Source organism: Abramis brama, assembly GCF_963993115.1.
Source record: "Abramis brama genome assembly, chromosome: 7".
Lineage (NCBI taxonomy): Eukaryota > Metazoa > Chordata > Actinopteri > Cypriniformes > Leuciscidae > Abramis > Abramis brama.
Genome location: NC_139969.1, coordinates 21,926,791 through 21,948,531, shown reverse-complemented (window position 1 = coordinate 21,948,531; position 21,741 = coordinate 21,926,791). Strand labels below are relative to the sequence as shown.

Below are 21,741 nucleotides of genomic sequence, written 5' to 3'. Positions count from 1 at the left end.
TCCTCAAGGGCACAATGGTAATTGCTCATGGCACTAATGTAAAAGATGCAAATGCCAGCTAGAATGTCATGGAGCACCAAGCAGAGAGTAAATACATGTTGAAATGTCATGGATAGTCTAGCAAAGTTGAGGAGATATTCCCCACCTGACCCTGTAACCAATGATGAGTAAAGGTTGTTATCTGGTGATGCTGTTTGCAAGAAAGGCAGATTAGAACACAAACAGATTAGGCTTCTGTTTACTTATAGTGGGTTTCCTAATTTTTCTGTACTCTGCACTCTGAGTAGGAAAACAAAGTAGTCATGCACCTATTTTCTTTTTGAGGGGGTGCCAGTGGCAATCCTGGCTCACTTAGTCGGCTAGGTGAGATAAGACAGGACCAAAGGGACAAACATTACAGTAAACACTTCATCAGAAAAGAGAAGAGATGTTTCTGCAAGTGGGAGGGGAAGTTATTTTGATTAACTATTACAAGGACACATAAAAAAAGATGTGATGAAAAAAAAAGATGATCAAAAAAAAGATGTGCACGGATAAATCATTTATAATAAATATTGCGATATTCCATAAAAAAATAAGAATTGTCAGTTTGGATCTTTTTTCTAACTTAAAACCCACTTAAAAATCATGCCCTCTTAGTTTAAATGGGCCTGACTCTTCACCCCTCCTGTGGCCGTTGAAGGAATCTGCTAATTGTCCAAAGGTCATTGTATCTGTGTTTATTTTAGCCCAGTGCCAACTAGGAGCGGGAAGCGCGGTCAGAGCTGTGGGCATCTACCAAAAGGAGACCAGAAACTAGACAGACATTTAATCACAGCTTTTCTTTTTCAGACTAATTCATTTTTATTGTACAGTACAGCTCTCCAAACTTGAGGGCCAGCTGAGAACACCTGTGTTGAGCAATATGAAATCATAACAACCTCTGATATTTAGCACTCATATTGTCACCCATGACCTTGTTGCATCTGGCAGTGTCATTGCATTCTCCTCCATATTGTCTCCATCATTGTGTTTCTAGTTGCCTACTGCAGTGGGGCTGGACAGTTGTTTTGTAAGAACCAACATGTTAATGAGGACATTTGTAAAATAACACTGACCCACTCTCAGCTCACATTCCTCGTCCACAGTCAGCCTGATGTCTCTCATAGACATGCATAATGAAACAATGTCTCAAACCGTGTGCACAACATCTGAATGCACAGCAAGCCTGAACTTGATCTAAGCTTCGCTGATCACTCTTGACATTGCTGTCTGCTTATTGATAGGCCTGTCAAACAGGCTGTCATATACACACACACGCAAACACACTCTCTGGGTCAGCAGGTCAGACAGAAGGAGTAGAGTATTGAAGAGGATTCCACAATATAATGCAGTATTTTCCTGACACTTAGTATTATGAAATAATAATGCTTGTTATTAATATTTCATGATATTGCATGATATTTTAAATTTACCACAGTCCTTGAAAAGTTGGAAATGTCAGGGAATTTAAAAAATCTGATTTTCAGCTCTGGGAAATTCATTAACAAAAAAAAAAAATCTTGTTTGTTTATCATCTAAAGGTGCTGGAGGACAACACAGGGGTCCGGAGAGTGGTAGTCACCCCTCAGTCTCCAGAATGCTATCCTCCCAGCTATTCTCCAGCCATCTCTCCAACTCATCACTTACCTCCATACATGGCCCCACCACCCTTTATTCCCAACTCACACACGGCCTTCTACCCACCCGTCAGCCCTGGGGACATTTCCCCCCACCAGTACTACCATCATCATATCCCGCCTATGTACAATGAAGGTAGGAGTGCATATGATCACAGCTTATTCTGGTATTGTCACGATACCAAGTGAAATATCATGATATTTCAGTTCCACTGCCAAAACTGATAAGCTTTTGACCAACACTAAAAAAAATAATGCTGTTTGTTACCTTATGAAGCGCCTAAAGCAGTGGTTCTCAACTCTGGCCCTCTAGGTCCACTTTCCTGTAGAGTTCAGCTCCAACCCTGATCTGCCTATAACCTTTTAGTAATCCTGAAGACCTTGATTAGCTTTTTCAAGTGTTTGATTAGGGTTGGAGCTGAGTTGAGAACCCCTGCCTTAAAGAGACATGTGATTGTAAAAAGAATGAAATGGGATGGAAATTATATTTCAGTGCTTTGCGTTTTCTCACAAAAGTTTTCCACTCTCACGCAAAACCTTTGCACTCAGTGTATAAATATAATTTTTCCTCCAATCTCATATTTTTCCCCATCACCATATCCCCTTAGGGGCTCTGTAACTTGTCAGTGTATTTGTAAGTGTAATGCTGCATTCCATTTATGTCGGACCTGAGAATGATGTCACACCTGAGTTGACCACAATCCAGTACAAAAATCAGAAATCTAAGATGGATGCAAACCTTTGTTGTCCTTGCTTTTTCGGAATAAAAACACACAAAAAAGTGGTATTTTGCACAGATAAAGCCAAAGTATCATGTCCACAAATAGAGGTTGCATAATACTGTGTGCAGACACAGTTTGAGACACAGACAAACAGAGGTACTAATAAACTATATTACTACTGTTGATATGCTGAGAAGCCATATTGAATTCTGAAGTCAGTGTTGTTGAGTTTCCCATTTACAACTCTGACTTGAAGGGCATTCCAGTTAAAAGTTCTTACTGGGGACTAGGAATGTCCCATTTCCGAGGACAAATGGAACGCACCATAATTTTTCCTATTCCTAAATTATATGGGAGTTTCATGGTTGAATGATTGTTTTGTTGGCGCAGAGATAATTCCTGTGTACGGGATGAACTACCTTGGGCGGGATGAGCCATACAAACCGCAACCAAAGAAGATGAAGGACAGACTGGAGCGTCAGAATCGTCTCAACAGCCCTCCCTCCATCTATAAGAGCAATGTGGGCTGCAACAACATGTACAATGGCTACGGCAAGGTCCACGGAAATCTTGGGGGTGGTGGAGGAGGGGGAAGCAGTCCCGGAGCTAAAAAAACAACCCGTGGAGCTCGGAGTAGCCCCAGATCCAGCGAGCCAGACTTACAAGGTAAGTTTTTTGCAGTAGTCTAGTCAACAGGTCTATTTGTAAGTTCATCTCTTCGCTTTTTTGGAAATAATATTTTTATTTATGTACAGCACCATTCGAAAGTTTGCGATCAGTAATATTTTTTTGTTTATAATTGAAAAATTTATTGAAATTGACCGTAAAGACATTTATAAAGTCCTTTTGAACTTTCTATTCATCAAAGAATAAAAAATCATGAAAAAAATAAATGCAACAGTTTCCATGAAAATATTAAGCAAATAAAGCAAATTTCTTATGATAATAATAAGAAATGTTTCCTGAGCACCAAATCAGCATATTAGAATAATTTCTGAAGGATCATGTGACAATGAAGACTGAAGTAATGGCGGCTGAATATTCAGCTTTGCCATCACAAGAATAAATTGCATTTTAAAATATATTGAAATATACAACAGTTATTTTGAATTGTAATAATATTTCACAGTATTACTGTTTTTACTGTATTGTTGATAAAATATTTAGCTGACCCCAAACTTTTGTGTATACAATAAATAATATAAAAAAATAATATATATATATATATATATATATATATAAAAAAAATTAAACTTACAAATGTTATTTTAATATTATTAATTTAATAAAAAAATACATCAATGTAAACTCTTGTTCTTTCATAATGCAAAGCAAATAAGTTACATGGAATTTTAAGAGTCGGAGCAGAGGGAGATGGATACGTTCTGCTTTGTGCCAAATATTCTCAGCAACGTTTACACAAGACATTATAGATGTTATTGTGGTTACATTAAATCATCTTGTACATGGCTAGAATATTTAACCTCTGATGTTTCACGGCTTCCATTAGACATCTGTAATGCATGTTTCCCTCAGTGTATCCACAAACTTTTTCTCTCTCCTCTTAAAAAAAAGAGAGATAAGTGTATCAATAGAGGTAAAGGGGGTCGTCATGCCGCGGAAACTGCATAGCTGGGAATCGCCAAGGTGCTATCATTTTTCCAGCACCCACAATGTGGCCCTTGTATCTCAGGTTGGGCCTCTGCTGAAAGGCAGCCCACATACCTGTGGAATCACATTCTACCAATGAAGGGGTCCTTTGAGCATGGCCACCGATCCTCACCAATTCCACATGTGCCTTATCAGGCCCCCTGCAGTGCCGATTGCAGAAGAGCTCCATTTAAGATGTGTTCACATGCTGTTTTTCTGCTCTCAAGAACATTTCTTAATATAAACATTTTTCAGAGCATACATTCATAACTGTTTTAAATTATTTAAACACATGCCTGCACTCCAGAAGGTCATTGCTTTTTTTTCTGCACTGTCTTCTGCCAATTTTTTCTTTTTTGTTCTCAGCCTTTAGTGTCCTTGAAGTTTTAGCTTTAAATTATGTATGTGCCTCTGATCCCAGGTGTTTCGTCAATGCATGGACATTTGCAAGTGCTGACAAGTGGGGCAAAAGGAATGACCCCATTCATTTTTTTGATCTGCCAAAAAGGCAGTTTTGGCCCTCAAAAAAAAAAACATTCCCTATTCAATGATTTGTCTGTGTGTGTATTATGTTAAAGGCAGAACATTTAGCATTATACGCAGGTGTTGTAAGACTTGACTCATTGCGCACTGACATCATGGAAATGTCATTTGTCTGCTGCAAGCCGCCCATCCTTTGATCAGCTCACGATAGACCTTCGCAGTTAACAAGCTAAGGAAGTGCTTATACATCCATATGGTGTATCTGTTACTCACACTTAGAGTATCTTCAGAATCAAAGGCGAATGCTGACTGGCAGAATTCCCAGCAGATAAGACCTTGAGGCCTTTACACATTTTATAAGGTCTTAACGATTTGTCAGCTCCATCATGTACCATCATGTACAGTACTCGCATACAGGGAGCACATTTTGCCCAGCACACAGCATTGTTTTGGATGTTCGAAAAGTTCGGTCGCAAAATATACGTCATAAAAACGCTTGTTTTGTATCTTTTGTATTAAGTGAACCAGGACTAAATGTATTTCTTTTTTTGGAAAATTATGCTCAACTTCTTATTTTTGGGTGAACTATCCCTTTAAAGCATGCAAAAGACCTTACATAACATTATTGAGTTATCGAGCATAAATGCACTTAAATGCACTCAGCATAGGCCAAGCAGATGAGTTTTGTGGAGATCACCAGAAGCAAGGCGCTAGGGTCAAGTCTCAAGATACCGCAGCCCTGTGGAGTCGACTGAATGGTTGAAGTATAGAAAACAAACTTGAGGCTTCTAGCTCACGTCACTTACTGAGGGCTACGGCCATCTGGGCCTCACTGCAGCCTTGCTCTTAGGCATAAATCATCATGACCACATATGCAGACTACTTGGCTCCCTAGATCACGCCGGAGATCAGGTTAAGATTTTTTTTTCTTTTTGAGAGGAAGCTGCAATAATATGATCAAACTCTCAAGACTAAAGAAGAACAAAAAAGAGAAATGGAGGGAATGTGAGAGGAGACGGACAACAAAAGGGCAGACATTCCAGCTGTCGAAAATACGTTGTTGGCATAGCAGCTTGAAGATCCAGGCCTGGCTACCAGACATGACTGGAGCTGTGAAAACAACTCGACTTGTTCTCTCTCAGCACCTCGCCTGGATGGTCTTTGCTCAGATCACCCCATGGGCACAAACACACTCACCTCCACTCATGAAGCTCGATTACATAAGGCAGGAAACCACATCCCGGGGCCCATCAGCTCCTTAGTTCCTAAGCTGCAAGGATATTTGCGCTTTTTAGCGCTCCACCTTCATTACCTAGATTAGGCTGGGGTTAAGCCTGTGTGCAGAGGAATACTGGCCACTAGATTAACCTTCTCATAGTCTCAGGCTTGCAGCACTTCAACCTTAACTCCTCTCTATCTCCAGTTCTCCTTGTGTGTTTGCATGGACTCAAGCAGAAACAGATGTTCACTTCTGATCCTCTTTGGCACTGTGCATTTCCTCCAGCCACGTGCTTTCACTCCGTCATTATTGACCAGAAGCAACAGATGTTAGTTAATCTTGGCTTTGTGTCTTTGCCACAATGGTAACAGTTTCCCACATTCACTGTTTCACAACACTGAGAAAGGTTATGCCCCAAGGTCACTTCGATAACAGCATGTGATTGAGCAATGAGGGGTGACGCAACTTGGGGAAACTGAATAAGATGAGAAGGTCGAGGGCTGCCAAGACCTAGTAACCGGATGCCAGCTCTTCAACTAATTAAACATGACCTTTCTATTATCTGCCGGTGCTTATTCTGTCATTTACAGTTGGCATGCCAGAACTCTCACCTATCAAGAGATTCTTACGATTCTGGGTAGGTTGCTTTTCAAGAAGTTGCCATAGAAGGCACTGAGAACTGGGCCAAAATCAACATGTGTGTGTTTTTCTGGGAAGTACTTCTTACAGCTCTTACAGTAACACAATGCACAAACTCTGTCTGTTTCAATGGAAGTGTTTGTCTGTGGCAGGATTATTAGTGGTGTCTTTTGAAAAAACCTGCCTGTTAAGACACCTCCGAGATAGCTGGAGTTTTACTGTACCAGTCAAATCAAATAAACTTATCATTAATCCATTATGTACACACACAGATTATTATAATTTTTTTCAAATGGATATACAAGATTCCGGGACAAAGCAACAGTGACTCAAATGGGCAAGTTTGACAACTAACCCAAAACTCACATGGTCCAAACCAAAGTCAGTGAGTCATCCTTATTGTTGAGCCCTGTTACACATGATGAAAATAAAAAAAAATAAAAGAGCAAACGCATTGGAGACATTAATATGTAATATAAAATGTCCAAATTACTGACTAAATAAAAAGCTGGAGTAATGTAAATTATGAGATTTAGTATTCTTTTTCCCCAGCTCCATATACTTCTTATTCACATTCAGGAGGCACAAAGTAAACGCAAAAATCTCTGTGGAGATTGTGGCACTGGGCATCCAGAGCAGGTCACCCCGGTTCAGTCGCTCTGCAGCTCTCAGCAGTCTCGTTCCCTCCGCCTCCCTCCTTTTCCCTCTATCCCTACTATCTAGCCTCTGCCAACTTTCTCCATTCTTTCCAGTTCCCTTCCAGGAAGCGCTGGCGTATCCTTGTGTCCCTTGGCAGTAGGGAGGCCATGCATCTCTGCTGTGAGCGAGTGCCACTGAGAGTCCCTCTGGAGATAGCTAGAGACATGGAGCTAGCACACTAAAGGCAAAAGACTGATGCCAGCTTGGCAGTTGTTGAAAAACAAGCATCCATTCTGCTGATGGGGCTAAAATGAAAGCAAACAATAGTTTATCAGACGTTTACACACATATACAGTACGCTTTTTGTAGAAAATTAAAGAGGAGATATGGGCAATGCTAACGTCTTGAGCTGTCTTGTCCTCATTTCAACCTCTCCAAGGTAGGCTGACCAGTTTAGTCTGCTAAATGATGTATAGTGTGTTAGCGGTTAACAGTTTAGGACCCAAGGACCAGATGTTTGAAAGAAGACCTGGAGTCAGAATTATAAAAAATTGAAGAAAAGTTTTACTAAAGATAGTTTGCAGTTTCATCAGCAGAAGTCAGCTTCAAGACTCATACAGGAGTTCGTAGGCCGCCCTGCTTACAGTTACAAAGATCACAGCAGTTATACCATTTCCAAGGTCTAAGCTACGTCATTGCTTACAGGCTGAATGATTCTGATTGGCTAAGAAATTGATAAACATAGTAATTTTCCACACATATACAGATAGACAGAAGCATATCTCCATAGATTATACCGCTGACACTCGGACCCTGAAGCTAGGCACGTCGTGACCTTCCAGGTCACAGATTTGGGTTGCTGTCTCGAACAACTCAGTCAATCTCCAACAATGCCAGTGGTTCCTTAACCTGTAATCAATAAGACTAACACACACACCGACACACATCTTTTCCAAGGTTGGATTTGGCCAGGCTCTAACTATAAACAGGAGTCTCGTCTCAAAACATCAAGATAATGCGTTCTTTCTCAAGGAAGGCTACATTTTAGTCTGGCTTTAACAAAGAAATGGTCCCTTAAACTATTGGCTTCAATGACCCCTATGTGTTTTAACATGTTGAAGACCTTTCTCAAACACAAAACCAGTCCCTAAAACCAGTCCCTATTTAATTTCTGGAAGCTGGGATAAATAGGCAAGCAATGTTACTGCATTCAAATATCAAATACAGACATTAAAGAATACATGAAAAGAACATTTCAGTAATCACACTGGTAACTTCTATAACAAAGTAAAATCTCCAGAGAAGTCATTCAACTCATTTGATATTTAGAAGGAAAAATATTGATTAATACCTTGATTATAATCACTCATTACATATACATTGAAGCAGCAGTGGATTCCAATCCACCCCCTTCAAGTGGAAGAGGCAGTGTACTGCTGATGTTTAAAATCAATATTTTAATTCTACAGTATGGTTTTGACAGACTGAAATGCAAATACTGTAGATAAACTGACTGATAGACTATCAAGAACAGATAGGTATACTTAGACAGACAGACAGACGCAGATTGACTGTCTAGATTCTAGACCATAGACTTTTAAAAAAGATTGACGAAACACCTTCACTCTCTACCATTGTAGAAAAGTGAAGCCACCAATGTCCAAATATTGCACTGACATCTTGGAGCCCGAGTCTACGTGGTAGGGAACTCAAAGGCTGAGTGTGTGCGGTAGTGAACTCGAAGGCTGAGTCTGCGCGGTAGTGAACTCGAAGGCTGAGTGTGCGCGGTAGTGAACTCGAAGGCTGAGTGTGCGCGTAGTGAACTCGAAGGCTGAGTGTGCGCGGTAGTGAACTCGAAGGATGAGTGTGCGCGGTAGTGAACTCGAAGGATGAGTCTGCGCGGTAGTGAACTCGAAGGCTGAGTGTGCGCGGTAGTGAACTCGAAGGCTGAGTCTGCGCTGTAGTGAACTCGAAGGATGAGTGTGCGCGGTAGTGAACTCGAAGGATGAGTGTGCGCGGTAGTGAACTCGAAGGCTGAGTCTGCGCGGTAGTGAACTTGAAGGCTGAGTGTGCGCGGTAGTGAACTCGAAGGATGAGTGTGCGCGGTAGTGAACTCGAAGGCTGAGTCTGCGCGGTAGTGAACTCGAAGGCTGAGTGTGTGCGGTAGTGAACTCGAAGGCTGAGTCTGCGCGGTAGTGAACTCGAAGGATGAGTGTGCGTGGTAGTGAACTTGAAGGCTGAGTCTGCGCGGTAGTGAACTTGAAGGCTGAGTCTGCGCGGTAGTGAACTCGAAGGCTGAGTGTGCGCGGTAGTGAACTCGAAGGCTGAGTGTGCGCGGTAGTGAACTTGAAGGCTGAGTGTGCGCGGTAGTGAACTCGAAGGATGAGTGTGCGCGGTAGTGAACTCGAAGGATGAGTCTGCGCGGTAGTGAACTTGAAGGCTGAGTGTGCGCGGTAGTGAACTCGAAGGCTGAGTCTGCGCGGTAGTGAACTCGAAGGATGAGTGTGCGCGGTAGTGAACTCGAAGGATGAGTCTGCGCGGTAGTGAACTCGAAGGCTGAGTCTGTGCGGTAGTGAACTTGAAGGCTGAGTGTGCGCGGTAGTGAACTCGAAGGATGAGTGTGCGCGGTAGTGAACTCGAAGGCTGAGTCTGCGCGGTAGTGAACTTGAAGGCTGAGTGTGTGCGGTAGTGAACTCGAAGGATGAGTCTGCGCGGTAGTGAACTCGAAGGATGAGTGTGCGCGGTAGTGAACTTGAAGGCTGAGTCTGCGCGGTAGTGAACTTGAAGGCTGAGTGTGCGCGGTAGTGAACTCGAAGGCAGGGTCTGCACAATAGGGAACTCGAAGGCTGAGTCTGCGCGGTAGTGAACTCGAAGGCTGAGTGTGTGCGGTAGTGAACTCGAAGGCTGAGTGTGTGCGGTAGTGAACTCGAAGGCTGAGTCTGCGCGGTAGTGAACTCGAAGGATGAGTGTGCGCGGTAGTGAACTCGAAGGCTGAGTCTGCGCGGTAGTGAACTTGAAGGCTGAGTGTGCACGGTAGTGAACTCGAAGGCAGAATCTGCGCAATAGGGAACTCGAAGGCTGAGTCTGCGTGGTAGTGAGCATGAAGTGGAGCCGTGATATCAAGGTCCCGCCCTCACTCCCGTAGAATCGGTTGGTACAGATTACTGCAGAACAACTCATTATGTCGGTGTGAAATAACAGAAATGTAGAAATTAAAGTTAAAGCTCCAATCTCCTTCCGAAAATCCCGAAAAAAGTAAGTAAAAGTAACTTCATTCAGAGAAGCTTTCAATCTCAGCTGTCAGTCATGACGTCAAACCCCCGTTTTTACAGCATCAAATAACTAACTAAACCCAAACTTATTTAAAAAACGAACTCTTGAATTTACATCAGCGTGATAAAAAAATACCTAAAATGACAGAAATTATTTGAAGTGTAATTTGATTGTTTAGTTTGTCTCATGTCTCATTCGATTACATGAGAAGGTGGGGTTTATGAGCTATACTGCATCCAGCAATCTAAATGTTTTGGCTTCACTTTTCAGGACTTTTCACTTTTCTCGGCACTCTTGATCTCTAGACAGACAGGAATGCAGATTGACTGACAGACTATTTAGACGTGTGCACAGATAGACAGACAGGCACGCAGATAGGTACGCTGATGTCTATAGATTGATATCTATCTGTGATAGATAGATTATGGATGGGATGGATGGATAGAATGTCTGTTCATGTTTATGTCTCTTGAGCGCGAGTGGCTGTGTCAGCTGTGCTGTGTCTGTGAGGGTGTGAGAGCGAGTGCACTGTTGCAGTGGTTCTCAGGGAGGCACAGGTTTGTGTGAGAGAGGGATTAGACAGCCAGCTGTTGAGCAGATGGAATGTGTGCTATGCGGAGATGAGAACGATTGGGAGCCTGCAACTCTTTCTCACTCTTACTCCCACACTCCCTCCTCCCTCACAACCGGTCATTAGTGACATTTTTTTCTTTGTTTTATTTGATCACCTGGCAATATACTCTTTCCTGTTGTGCCTTAAAAGCAATATCTGTTTTAATATAATGAAGTGTGTGTTACAAAGTGCTTAAAAAGAACATGCCAAGTTTGATTTCCTAGCTGTAGTCATCTTGACTCCGATCTGTTAGTATAGCCACAACCTCAGTTTGTCTTTCCTGATGATTTTCTGGTTGACTAAGCATTGCTCTGTCATTTTGTACATTTTTGTATGGACTCACAGAACCTCTCTGGCCCCGTAGGCTGCATGTGTTTAACAACCGTAACTAATCAAGAATGTGCTGTTTCGTCTCACTCCACCAGGGGGGAGTAATTAGCAGATTGTACGTGCCTCTCCACAAAAGAACTCTTTATTTTCTGGATGAAGTGCATGAAAAATTCCAGGAGGTTTTAATCTAAAAGCAAACAAACAAATCGACCCCACTAACAGAATTTAGGTCTGTGAAACTTGTTTATGTCTGACTGATCAGGCCACCTGATAGTTGCAGTCTAGTTTCTCTATCTTTAGCCTTAATTCAGGATGCTAACTAGAAGATGTGAGCCTGTTTTTAGTGCCTGTAGCGGCTCCACAGTGCTCCAGCACTCGCACACATTCACAAACGCACGCGCAGACATGTGGGTGTAGTTACTGGCCTGACCGTTTGGCGTCTGCAGCTCTGTGGGTGTTCTTGGAGACTTTTTTCCCCAATAGTCTGCAAATTCAGTTTTGGATGTTTACCTAGCACCTCTTTATATACACGTGCACACTCATTCACATAGAGCTAAACACCCAAACACTCCACTCACACTGCAGCTCTAGACCACTATCAACTTTTTTTTTAAATGCTTCCTGAAGTCCAGAGACAGATTTTCGTATTGATTTAAAGAGTGTTGTAGGGTCAAGTGTGAGCTCTCTCATGACTCAGAGCGTAGCCTTTAAAACCTTTGACTTTGCTTATTAACTATGTATACAGTTCCTAGGTGATGCTATCCAGTTGGTAAGGTGTTCAGAGTGTTTTTAGCATGTTTCTATTTGGTTGCTAGGGTATTATGGTTGTTTGTTACTTAGTGAGAGTTCAAGATGTCTGGATAGCTGGTCCGACAGTTGAAAAGCTGATTATAGCACGCCTGAATATAGCAACTCTTCATAACAAGCAGGCGCTACACAGCAAAGTTTACAACTTATAGTTAGGGTTTGATCAAATGTTTCTCTTTCCCCTCTATCACATTCTCTTTCATCTCATTCTGTCACTTCTATGTTGCCGGTTATATTCACTTCAACTCAGTCCCTTTTTTCACATTCCTTATCCCCCCCCCTTTTCCGTTCTCCCGTCTTTGACCTTGGCCGATAATTGAAGGCAGAAACTCCTCTCCACCCCAGATATCCAGAGAAGACATAAGAAATAAAGAAGGAAATTAACTTCTTTAGCATGATGCAGAATATAATTTAGCTCTACTTTTAAAATGAGAGGTGTTTGTTTTTTCCCTCTTCTTCTATCATCTTCACTTCCTCTATTTATTTTCATTTATATATAGTGTAACAGCGGTTATTCAGAACGTGGCAGGAGGGCGAGACAGAGAGTGAGCAGTTAGCCTCAACCGTCCGCTCCCTATGGAAACGACATGCGTGAGAAACGGACATGAAGCTTTGGAAAGTCAAGTGTTGTGCTTGGAAGCAGCAATAGAAAGAGGTTCCTCAGAGTGTGGAAGCGGAAGGAGAGGAGAGGATGGACGCACTGGAAGTGGACTTGATGGCTAGTTTGAGTCAGCATAGATGACTTACAGACCCCATGAAACTGCTGTATGAGGCCAGTCTTGATGTATTCCCTTGTGAAATAGGAAGTTTCATTAGGACATATCGACATTCTCGTCTATTTTTAAATGGATTTATTCCTTTTTTCTTTTCTTTTTTTATAAATGGGCATTGGTTGTGTTACAGCCATGCACCATGTGCTGCTACTTGCAGGTTGTATTAGGGGGAGCAACATTCTCATTCAGGAGACATTAGATCGGTCAAAAAAAAAATCTGTGTAGTGTGGGATAAATCTTCAAAGAAACTTAATTTTGTCAACTTTTAGCATATTGATAATCTCAAAGTTGACACATATGGACTAAGGGCCTGTTTATACCTGGTCACTTCATGTGTTTTTACTGATCAGATAGTTATCTGATTTGTCAAACCTGTTCCAGTTATACGTGGCCACATAAACATGTTTCCGCAAAACAAATATAGATTCGATCTTCAATTCCCACCCTATGTCATAAAGCCTACAATACACCCTTACATGTTTATTTTTTCACACATATATGTATATCTTGGGAGGAGTCAAATTTACATGTCGTTTCAACAACCAGATGCATTTACACTTGTCCAGTTTCATCCTGAAGTGGTTTGAGTGATCAGATTTAAATCTTTCTCGAAAGCATTTTGGAGGGCATTTGCACCTGGTCTTTTCACAATTGGATGGCTATCTGATCAGAGAAAACGCATGAAGTGACCAGGTGTGTAAACAGGCCCTAAAAGTTACAAAACACCAATCTTGCTACAGTATATAGACTGTCTCTCTACAATTATGACTCCATCTTTCGTGTTAGGGTGGGTTTAAATGAGCGCTCTATTTATGCCAAGAGCAAGGCCACCTTATATTCTTCCATGTATGCACAATTACTCATCACTTTTCAGTAATAACTCAATTTGTCACACACACACACACACACACACACACACACACACACACACACACACACACACACACACACAGCATTAGTAAGGTTTCCATCTCTCAGGGAAGCCTGCACTTCCTGTGCCTACCTCCTGGGGTCATGTTAAGGTGATTTGTGTATGACATCACTGTTACCATGACTCATGAAGGCCCAGAGGTGCTGTGAACTCCCAGTTTGCTTTACTCTAGTAATAAATACACACATCAATCATAGACATGTCGTGGATTAGGTTGGATGACAAATAATGTGTTTTTTCAGCTTCGGGTTAATGTTTCTGACTGTAAATAGGAAATTTTATCTCATTGGTTCTATGACTGGACAAATTATAGCCATTATTCTGTGTACTATCATAATTAATATGAAGACAGCAAGTATCAATTTTCTGATACTTACTATGCATGTGTTTTTTGTCTTCATTTTAATTATGATTGTCATAATGTTTTATCAGTGTGTGGGTATACAGTCAAACCAAAATGCATTTAATGGTAATAGAATATGACAAGAACTCAAAGAGAGACAAGAGTTATCAAATCAGTTGATATTTCACTGGCCATCCTTCTGTTAGACTTTCTCACAAATGAATTAGGTTGAATAGCTGTCAGCTGTTAAATTTAAGTACACAATTAGATAATACAAATTTAGGTCAACCAATTACCAAGTAATGCTTAATTTTGTTCAGTCTGTGATGTAAAAAGGTTGCATAGCAATTAAAGAAAAAACACTATTAGTCCACTGTATGAAGAATTTTTGGGTGTAATATGTCACAGTTAACTTTTTATTTTGCTATCCTCACTTACATAAGTGAACTATAGTGTCCTGCACCCATTAGTAAAGAATTATATCTGGTGTCTGAATAATTTTTGGTTTGACTAATATATTAAAATATATATATATATATATATATATATATATATATATATATATATATATATATATATATATATATATATATATATTCCAAGATACCAAGGGGAGGCCACACGCACAAAAACTAATTTACAAACACTAACATCCAGAGAGTGAAATCGAGCAAAAGGTTACTCCCCAGAAGAGAATAATCTGCTCATGTGGATCCTGTCTGTTTGGTTCTTCAGTGGAAATGATAAATTAGGGGTTAGTGAGCAGTTGTGGGTATATGTGTGTGTAGCCACAGGCCAATAAAGATTTAAAGGTATTCTGTCAGACTGTCTGTCGCTAATGATCTGGTAGATTAAGTGAGCTAATCCGGCCTTGGGAACATGAGGTAATTGAGCATTTTTTCCACGTGCAGAATTCAAATTGGCATGGGAGTTGCAGACGAGTTATGGATGTGGTACAGTAGAGAGACGTAGAAATGCAAGCTTCCGACAGATCATGTGTCCGCTGTGCCAGCGCACTTTCAGTGGGGTCTGCGGTTATGAAATATATATTTTTCAATGCCTTGTTGTGCAAAAAGTATTGACAGAAGGTGAATTTTTCTCAAATTTATATTCTATTTTCAAACATAATTCTGTTTTCTCCTCTAATGTGTTTATTTCTTTGTTTCAGAGAAGTCCATTACCTGAAAAGATGATTATTGGTTACAGCAATAGTTCACCCAAAAGTGAAAAAATAAATAAATAAGTTGTTATTTGGGTTTGGAACTACATGAGTGTGAATAAATTATGACACAATGTTCTTTATTTTTGGGTGAACTTAACCCTTTAACACTTGATGTTTTTCTCCTGCTCCGTTTCTGACTTAAGCCTGACCTCTGCTGATTCATATCGGAATAACACCCTTTTATTTTTCTGTCTCTTCTTCGTTCTCCCAGCTGCAGATCATGATTCAGAAGCAAAGAGAGTTCAGGATGTTCTTTCGGGAATGGAAAAACCACAGGTGGGTCTGGAATATGAGTTAAAAACCTCACAAATTAAAAATACTAATGATTTTAATGTTATCAGATAAACATGATGTCCTTTAATGGCCAACAGAATGTACAGGCTGCAAATACAAGTGGGCATAAAAACATGACATGACATTATTAATTAAATGTATATGTCATAAGGAGACATTCAGCAAAAGTCACCAAGATCTTTTCACATTTGTTTACAATTACAAACTGTTCCAATTGCAGACACACAGGGGCAGCATTTATTTATTTTTTTTCTATTTATTTTTTTATGTTCCACTGTCAAGCAATTGAGGACTAGGTAAACATTTCCATCAAAACAATGTTTTCTGACCAGTGTTTGCTCTGTTCTTTCCCCATCTGTTCACTTGCTGTTGTTTAGTTCAGAACTATCTAAGGACACCCTGTCACTTTAAGTGATAATCCATAAGTGAAACTAACCCATAGTCATCAATCATCTGTTCTGTTTTGTGTTTTAGTTTGCATGTATTTGTTAGTGTGTGTGTGTGACATTTGAACAGCTGTCTCATTTACTCCCTCAGCGTAAAATTAATCCCTCATTATCATAAAATCAGTGGCATTAAGGCAGTAAATAAATTCAAATCAGTTTGTTAACACTGCTGACTGAAAGATCATATTTTATTATATTATTATATTTAATAACAAACGTGCATCTGTCTGTGTCTGAAAACTACAGTATTGTCTGTCTGTATATTACATTCTAACAAAACTGACATTTGACATTGAATAGTTGTACGTTCTGCAGTACTTTGCCTCTCCTACTATAGAATGTTTATAGAACATAAAAATAACACTATATACACTACCGTTCAAACATTTGGGATCAGTAAGTTGTTTTGTTTTTTAAAAGAAATTAATACTTTTATTCAGCAAAAAAATAATAATCAAAAGCTACAGTTAAAATACTGCAATTTAAAATGTAAAAATTTTTTGATTAAAAAATCCTGAAGAAAACACATCATGCTTTCCACAAAGCATATTCAATTGCACAACAGTCTTCAACATTGATAATAATAAGAAATGTTTCTTGAGCAGCAAATCAGCATATTAGAATGATTTCTGATGGATCATGTGACAAAGAAAATAAAGCTTTGTCACCACAGGAAAAATTTACATTTTAAAATATAAACGTTACTTTCAATTTTAATAACATTCCCAATAGTACTGTTTTTACAAATTTTGATCAAATGAATGCAGTCTTTTTGAGACTTCTTTCAAAAACATTGAAAAATCGTACTGACCCCACAGTTTTGAACGATATATGTATACTTGCAAAATATACCTGCAGCTCCATAATTGGGAGTAAATTTGGCGTATAACATGGAGTACAGAGGGAATATAGCCTGATGGGTGCAGGCAGGTAGTGTGGAAAACATCTGTGTCCCAAGATGAGGCAATCTGGAAGGATGTGCGAGTTTGGAAGTAAATGACTTAAATTTGCCCTCATCCTCATCTCTGCAACATCCTCTAATGGAGCTGCCTTTCTTGTTCAGTTTCTTCATGAACCTAAAATTGAGAGTGTCACAGAGTAGAAACGCACTGGATACTGCAGACTGGGGCCAAATCCTTTGTATTGCTGAAGTTTAGTGGCAAATAATGTCACAAGCTCTCTCCCACTTCATGCACTCCAACTTCTCATTATAGTTGATGCAGCCCAGGGTTGAGTCATGGTCCAAAGAAATACAGCACTAAGATATTGATGGTAGTTTTTATTAAAAAAAAGCAGATTTAATCATAATGTACAACTTTGACCAGTTGGTGGCACTGCACCCTAAACATACTTTACCCCACAGTGTATAAAAGTTTTGCAAAGACAGAGCATCACTTCCTGTTTGATGTCCTTACTCTGAACTATGAGTCACTTTTTTAATAAAAATACATACATGCATACATACAAACACTATCTTTCAAAAGTTTGGGGTCAGTAAGTTTTTTATTTATTCACCAAGGATGCTTTAAATTGGTCAAAAGTGACAGTAAAGACAATTATAAATTATAATGTTCCAAAAACACTTATTTTATATAAAAGCTGTTCTATTCACCAAAGAATCAAATGTCCACAAAAATATCAAGCATTAACTGTTTTCAGCATTGATAATAAGACGACATATGTTTCTTTTTTTTTTCTTTTTTTTTTTCTTTTTTCTTAGTTACCTTTTTATTGCAGGTCTGAAAAAACAAACAAACAGAAGACGACATGTTTCTTGAGCAGCAAATCAGCATATTAGAATGATCTCTGAAGGATCATGTGACACTGACGACTGGAGAATATTCAGCTTTGCCATCACAGTAATAAATTATATTTTAAAATAGTTATTTTAATTTGTAATTTAGCTCTTATTTGTTTTGGTCAAATAAATTCAGCCTTGGTGAGCAAACATTTTTAAAAAGCGTTTAAAAAATCATACAAACCCCAAACTATTGACCGGTATAGGTCTCTGAGCTTTTCAGTATCTCAGTGAGAAAGCCGGGTCTGATGGCAGCCGGTTTTGTTGAGAACATATTGGTGTAGCTTCAGAAGTGCCAGTGGCAATCCTAGCTGTGCACATCCGAGAGCAACAACCATAGCTTTTCCACAGACATACTTTCACCTGCAGTTACTCTTGCCACAGGACAGATTGCGTTTGAGAGATTTGCTTCTGCCTGACTGAAGGTAGAGCGGGACATCTACAGCTCATTCATGTCAGCGTTATACCCTCATACACAGGGTTACACTGAATGACCTGTTATAGTGGAGGAGTTATAGCCGCTCTGCCTCTTTACGTGTATACCTTCATTTCTGTGTTTGACATATAAATAGTTGTTTTTGCAGAGCTATAGAGTGGTTCAGATTGCAGGCCTAAAAACGGAAGGTAATTAATATTACCCATTTGTTCCCAGGTTGGGTTTTTGAAAGAGCAATTTTTGTGTTACGGATTAAATAAAGTCTGTGGTTAAAGGTTGAGGAAATGTTTTTGTTGTTGTTGTTTTATGTCTGTACAACATTAATTGCACTGTCACATTAAAGTCCATGTGAGTCATTTCTTACCTAGCCATGTTTTTTTCTTTTGTTTATTGCTTGATACTCCTTTTTTTTATTTGCAAGTCTATAATCCTGGTAGGTTTAGCAAATGAATAGTTTCAAAGTTGGGTTATGCTAACCTCATAATGAAATGACAATCCCACAAACTCTTATCAAAATGACTTGCTCCTTCCAATTTTGTCTTAAATCGCATTTGGCTGCTTTACTGGAGCTCTTTGCAGCACATTTGAAAGCTGATTATAGTCTTAGAATTACAGTGGTGGTTGACATGAAGTCGTTTTTGATAGTGGCATGTCCTGCAGTATTGTGCTCATATTAATCGAGAGACAAAATCGAATATTTGCACTTGTAGGAATATGAAAAGGAATAAATGATGACAGAAGCTTTTTCTTTAAAAATTTTTTTAAATAATGACCAGTAATGACAATTAAAATATACACCTTGCTTTACATTTACACATTTTATCTTTGTTCACTGTTTAAAAATAAATAAAAAATCTACTTGTGAGCATCACCTACCCACAGATTCAAAGACACTTGACATGCTTAATAATATTGTTTCCAGTTCTACAGTTGATGGTCTTTGTTCTGTGTTTGCTTCACAGGTTCTTAATATCCAGGCCCGGACAGCTCGACTCTCTTGGGCTCCACCAGCAGGCCTCCAGAACAGAGACAGGCACAGTAACGGACACCCCTTTACCTGCAGCTATGAGGTCACTCTCTCAGACAAAGGTCGTAACGGCCAGTACCGTGTCATTTATAGGTAAGATAGACTGGAGTATATAATCTCAGAGGAGCTGTGTAGTCTGCTCAGAATCCTTGAGAAGTCTTTATGTTCTCATAAATTAACAGTGTTCACCACAAGGGAGCAAGTTAGAAATGAATACATCATCCATCGAGCAGATAGAATTATTGGATGCAGCCTGTTCTCTCACCAGGACTTGTATGATTCAGTATCCAGAGAGCAGACAGGAAAGATAATCAGACCTCTCACACCCTGTCATCATCTGTTTGAAGCATGAGTCTCAAAGCATTACTCCAGACTAACATATGAGAGCAGTGGTGCTGGTGGAATTTATATGGAATATTATATTATATTATATTATATTATATTATATTATATTATATTATATTATATTGTATTATTATCGTTCAAAAGTAGTTTGGGTTCAGTATGATTATTTTTTTTCTTTTTTAAAGAAACTTTAAATACTTTTATTCTGTAAAGATGCATTAAACTGATAAAAAGTGAAAGTAAAGACTTTTACATTGTTACCAAAACAATAAAAAATGTATGCAAATAAATTATTTGAATAAATAATCTTTCTATTCATCACAGAATACTGAAATTTTTTTTGACAAGGTTTACACAAAAATATTAAGCAGCACAACTGTTTTCAACATTGATAATAATTAGAAATGTATCTTGCGCAGCAAATCAACATATGATTTCTGAAGAATCATATGACACTGAAGACTGGAGTAATGATACTGAAAATTCAGCTATGCCATCACAATATTAAATTACCTTTTAAAATATATTAAAATAGAAAAACGGTTATTATGAATTGTTATAGCATTTTACAATATAACTCTTTTACTGTATTTTTGATTAAATAAACAACTTTGGTGAGCATAAAAGACTTCTTTCAAAAACATTAAAAGATCTTATGGTATTTTTCCTGTTTTCTTCACCAGTGCTGTTTATAATGTCATGGATGTTTAATATGGTTTCAACTTTCATATTAAAATAATTTGCTGTTCCCATAGAGGTTTATGTAATAGAATTGTTTCGTATTCAAGTAGGATGAAATACTCATGCTACGTTTAAATTTGGTTTGTGCAGCACCATTCAATTTGTCCTCACAGTTGGGTAGTGCTGTTCCAGGCCACTTTTGAGTGTTTGCTTTTATTTCCCACACACTAAAAGAAAATGACAGAACATAATCTAAAAGAATGGGGCAATTTTGAAGTTGCACAAAATAGTCGCATCAGCAGGAAAAATGGTTGCAGGAAACCCTAAACAATTGAGCAGTTGTGCTAAATAATATCTGAACAGCATTCTTAATGAAAGTCAGTTTTGCACTTTGAAAAGCACAATTCTGTTGCTGGCATCCATTAAGGTCAGTAACCATTGTGTGTGTGTGTGTGTGTTTTCAGTGGAGAGGAGTTGGAATGCAATTTAAAAGATCTCAGACCAGCAACAGACTACCACGTAAGGTAAGTGCAGCTCTCAACTTTATTTCTTGCCATGTGCAAGAACATGTGCTTGGAGTAGTTTAAACTATTACTGTTATTCGAGTCCATTATCCCAGAAATTCATGCTATTTCTGATGATCAGATCCAGTTATCTGCAGTTTTCTTTTTTTACGTAATCGAAGTTAACGTTAATGGAATACAAGTCATATTTTTTAACTTCTACTTTTGTTTAATGACCTCAGCTCTACCTGAATGTCCCTCTAATGGTCTGCCTGTTACCTGTTATTAATTGAGCCGAAAGTGCTGTGCATCACAGCGTTGGAAAGGTCAAGCTTAAATATGATGCATGTACCGGTCCTCAAAGAACCTTTCAAGCCCACATCTGCTGTAATCTTTGCAGCCAGGGATAGGCAATGCTAGTCTGTTCTGTCACCAGGAGCTCTTCTTAATGGAGAATCCAGTGCTGGGGGTCAGTTTGTCTGGATCCTCATTAAAATGCATTGAAATTGTCAGTTGCGTTTTCGGTTGACCTTTGAACCCTGGTAGCAGTGGGACTAGTATCTGAATATATGTTCTGATTAAGGGAAAGTGGGAGACTGTCTGTCTCTGCAGTCAGATGTGACCCTGAATGTTCCATTTGCCCCTAAGAGTGATTATTTTTTTGCTCTTTATAAAGCTGAGCGACCTGTTGGGAAATGGCACGTGTGGCCAGATTAATTTTGTCCCACCTTTTCCAGCACAGGAATAAGCAATGAGTTGAAGTAAAGTGCTTTAAGACTTTTTTAGCGTGTCTTTAAAAAAAAAAAGCAATTTTCTATAGAATTGTAAAAGCAATGTGCACTCAATCAGAAAATACATTGAAAAAGGCACAGCTGGTGCTAGAAGGTCATGTGTTTGATTACTGATAAA

The 21,741-nt window shown here is 39.2% G+C and overlaps 1 protein-coding gene across 1 annotated transcript in view; it reads left to right on the top strand.

The window, feature by feature from the left end:
* fndc3ba (fibronectin type III domain containing 3Ba) overlaps positions 1-21,741 on the top strand; it is a 130,985-nt gene that overhangs the window by 83,222 nt on the left and 26,022 nt on the right. The window contains exons 5-9 of the mRNA XM_084119642.1: positions 1,563-1,794; positions 2,771-3,046; positions 15,514-15,578; positions 19,239-19,396; positions 20,794-20,853. Coding sequence (XP_083975768.1) covers positions 1,563-1,794; positions 2,771-3,046; positions 15,514-15,578; positions 19,239-19,396; positions 20,794-20,853 — 791 coding nt within the window. The remainder of the gene's footprint in view (positions 1-1,562; positions 1,795-2,770; positions 3,047-15,513; positions 15,579-19,238; positions 19,397-20,793; positions 20,854-21,741) is intronic.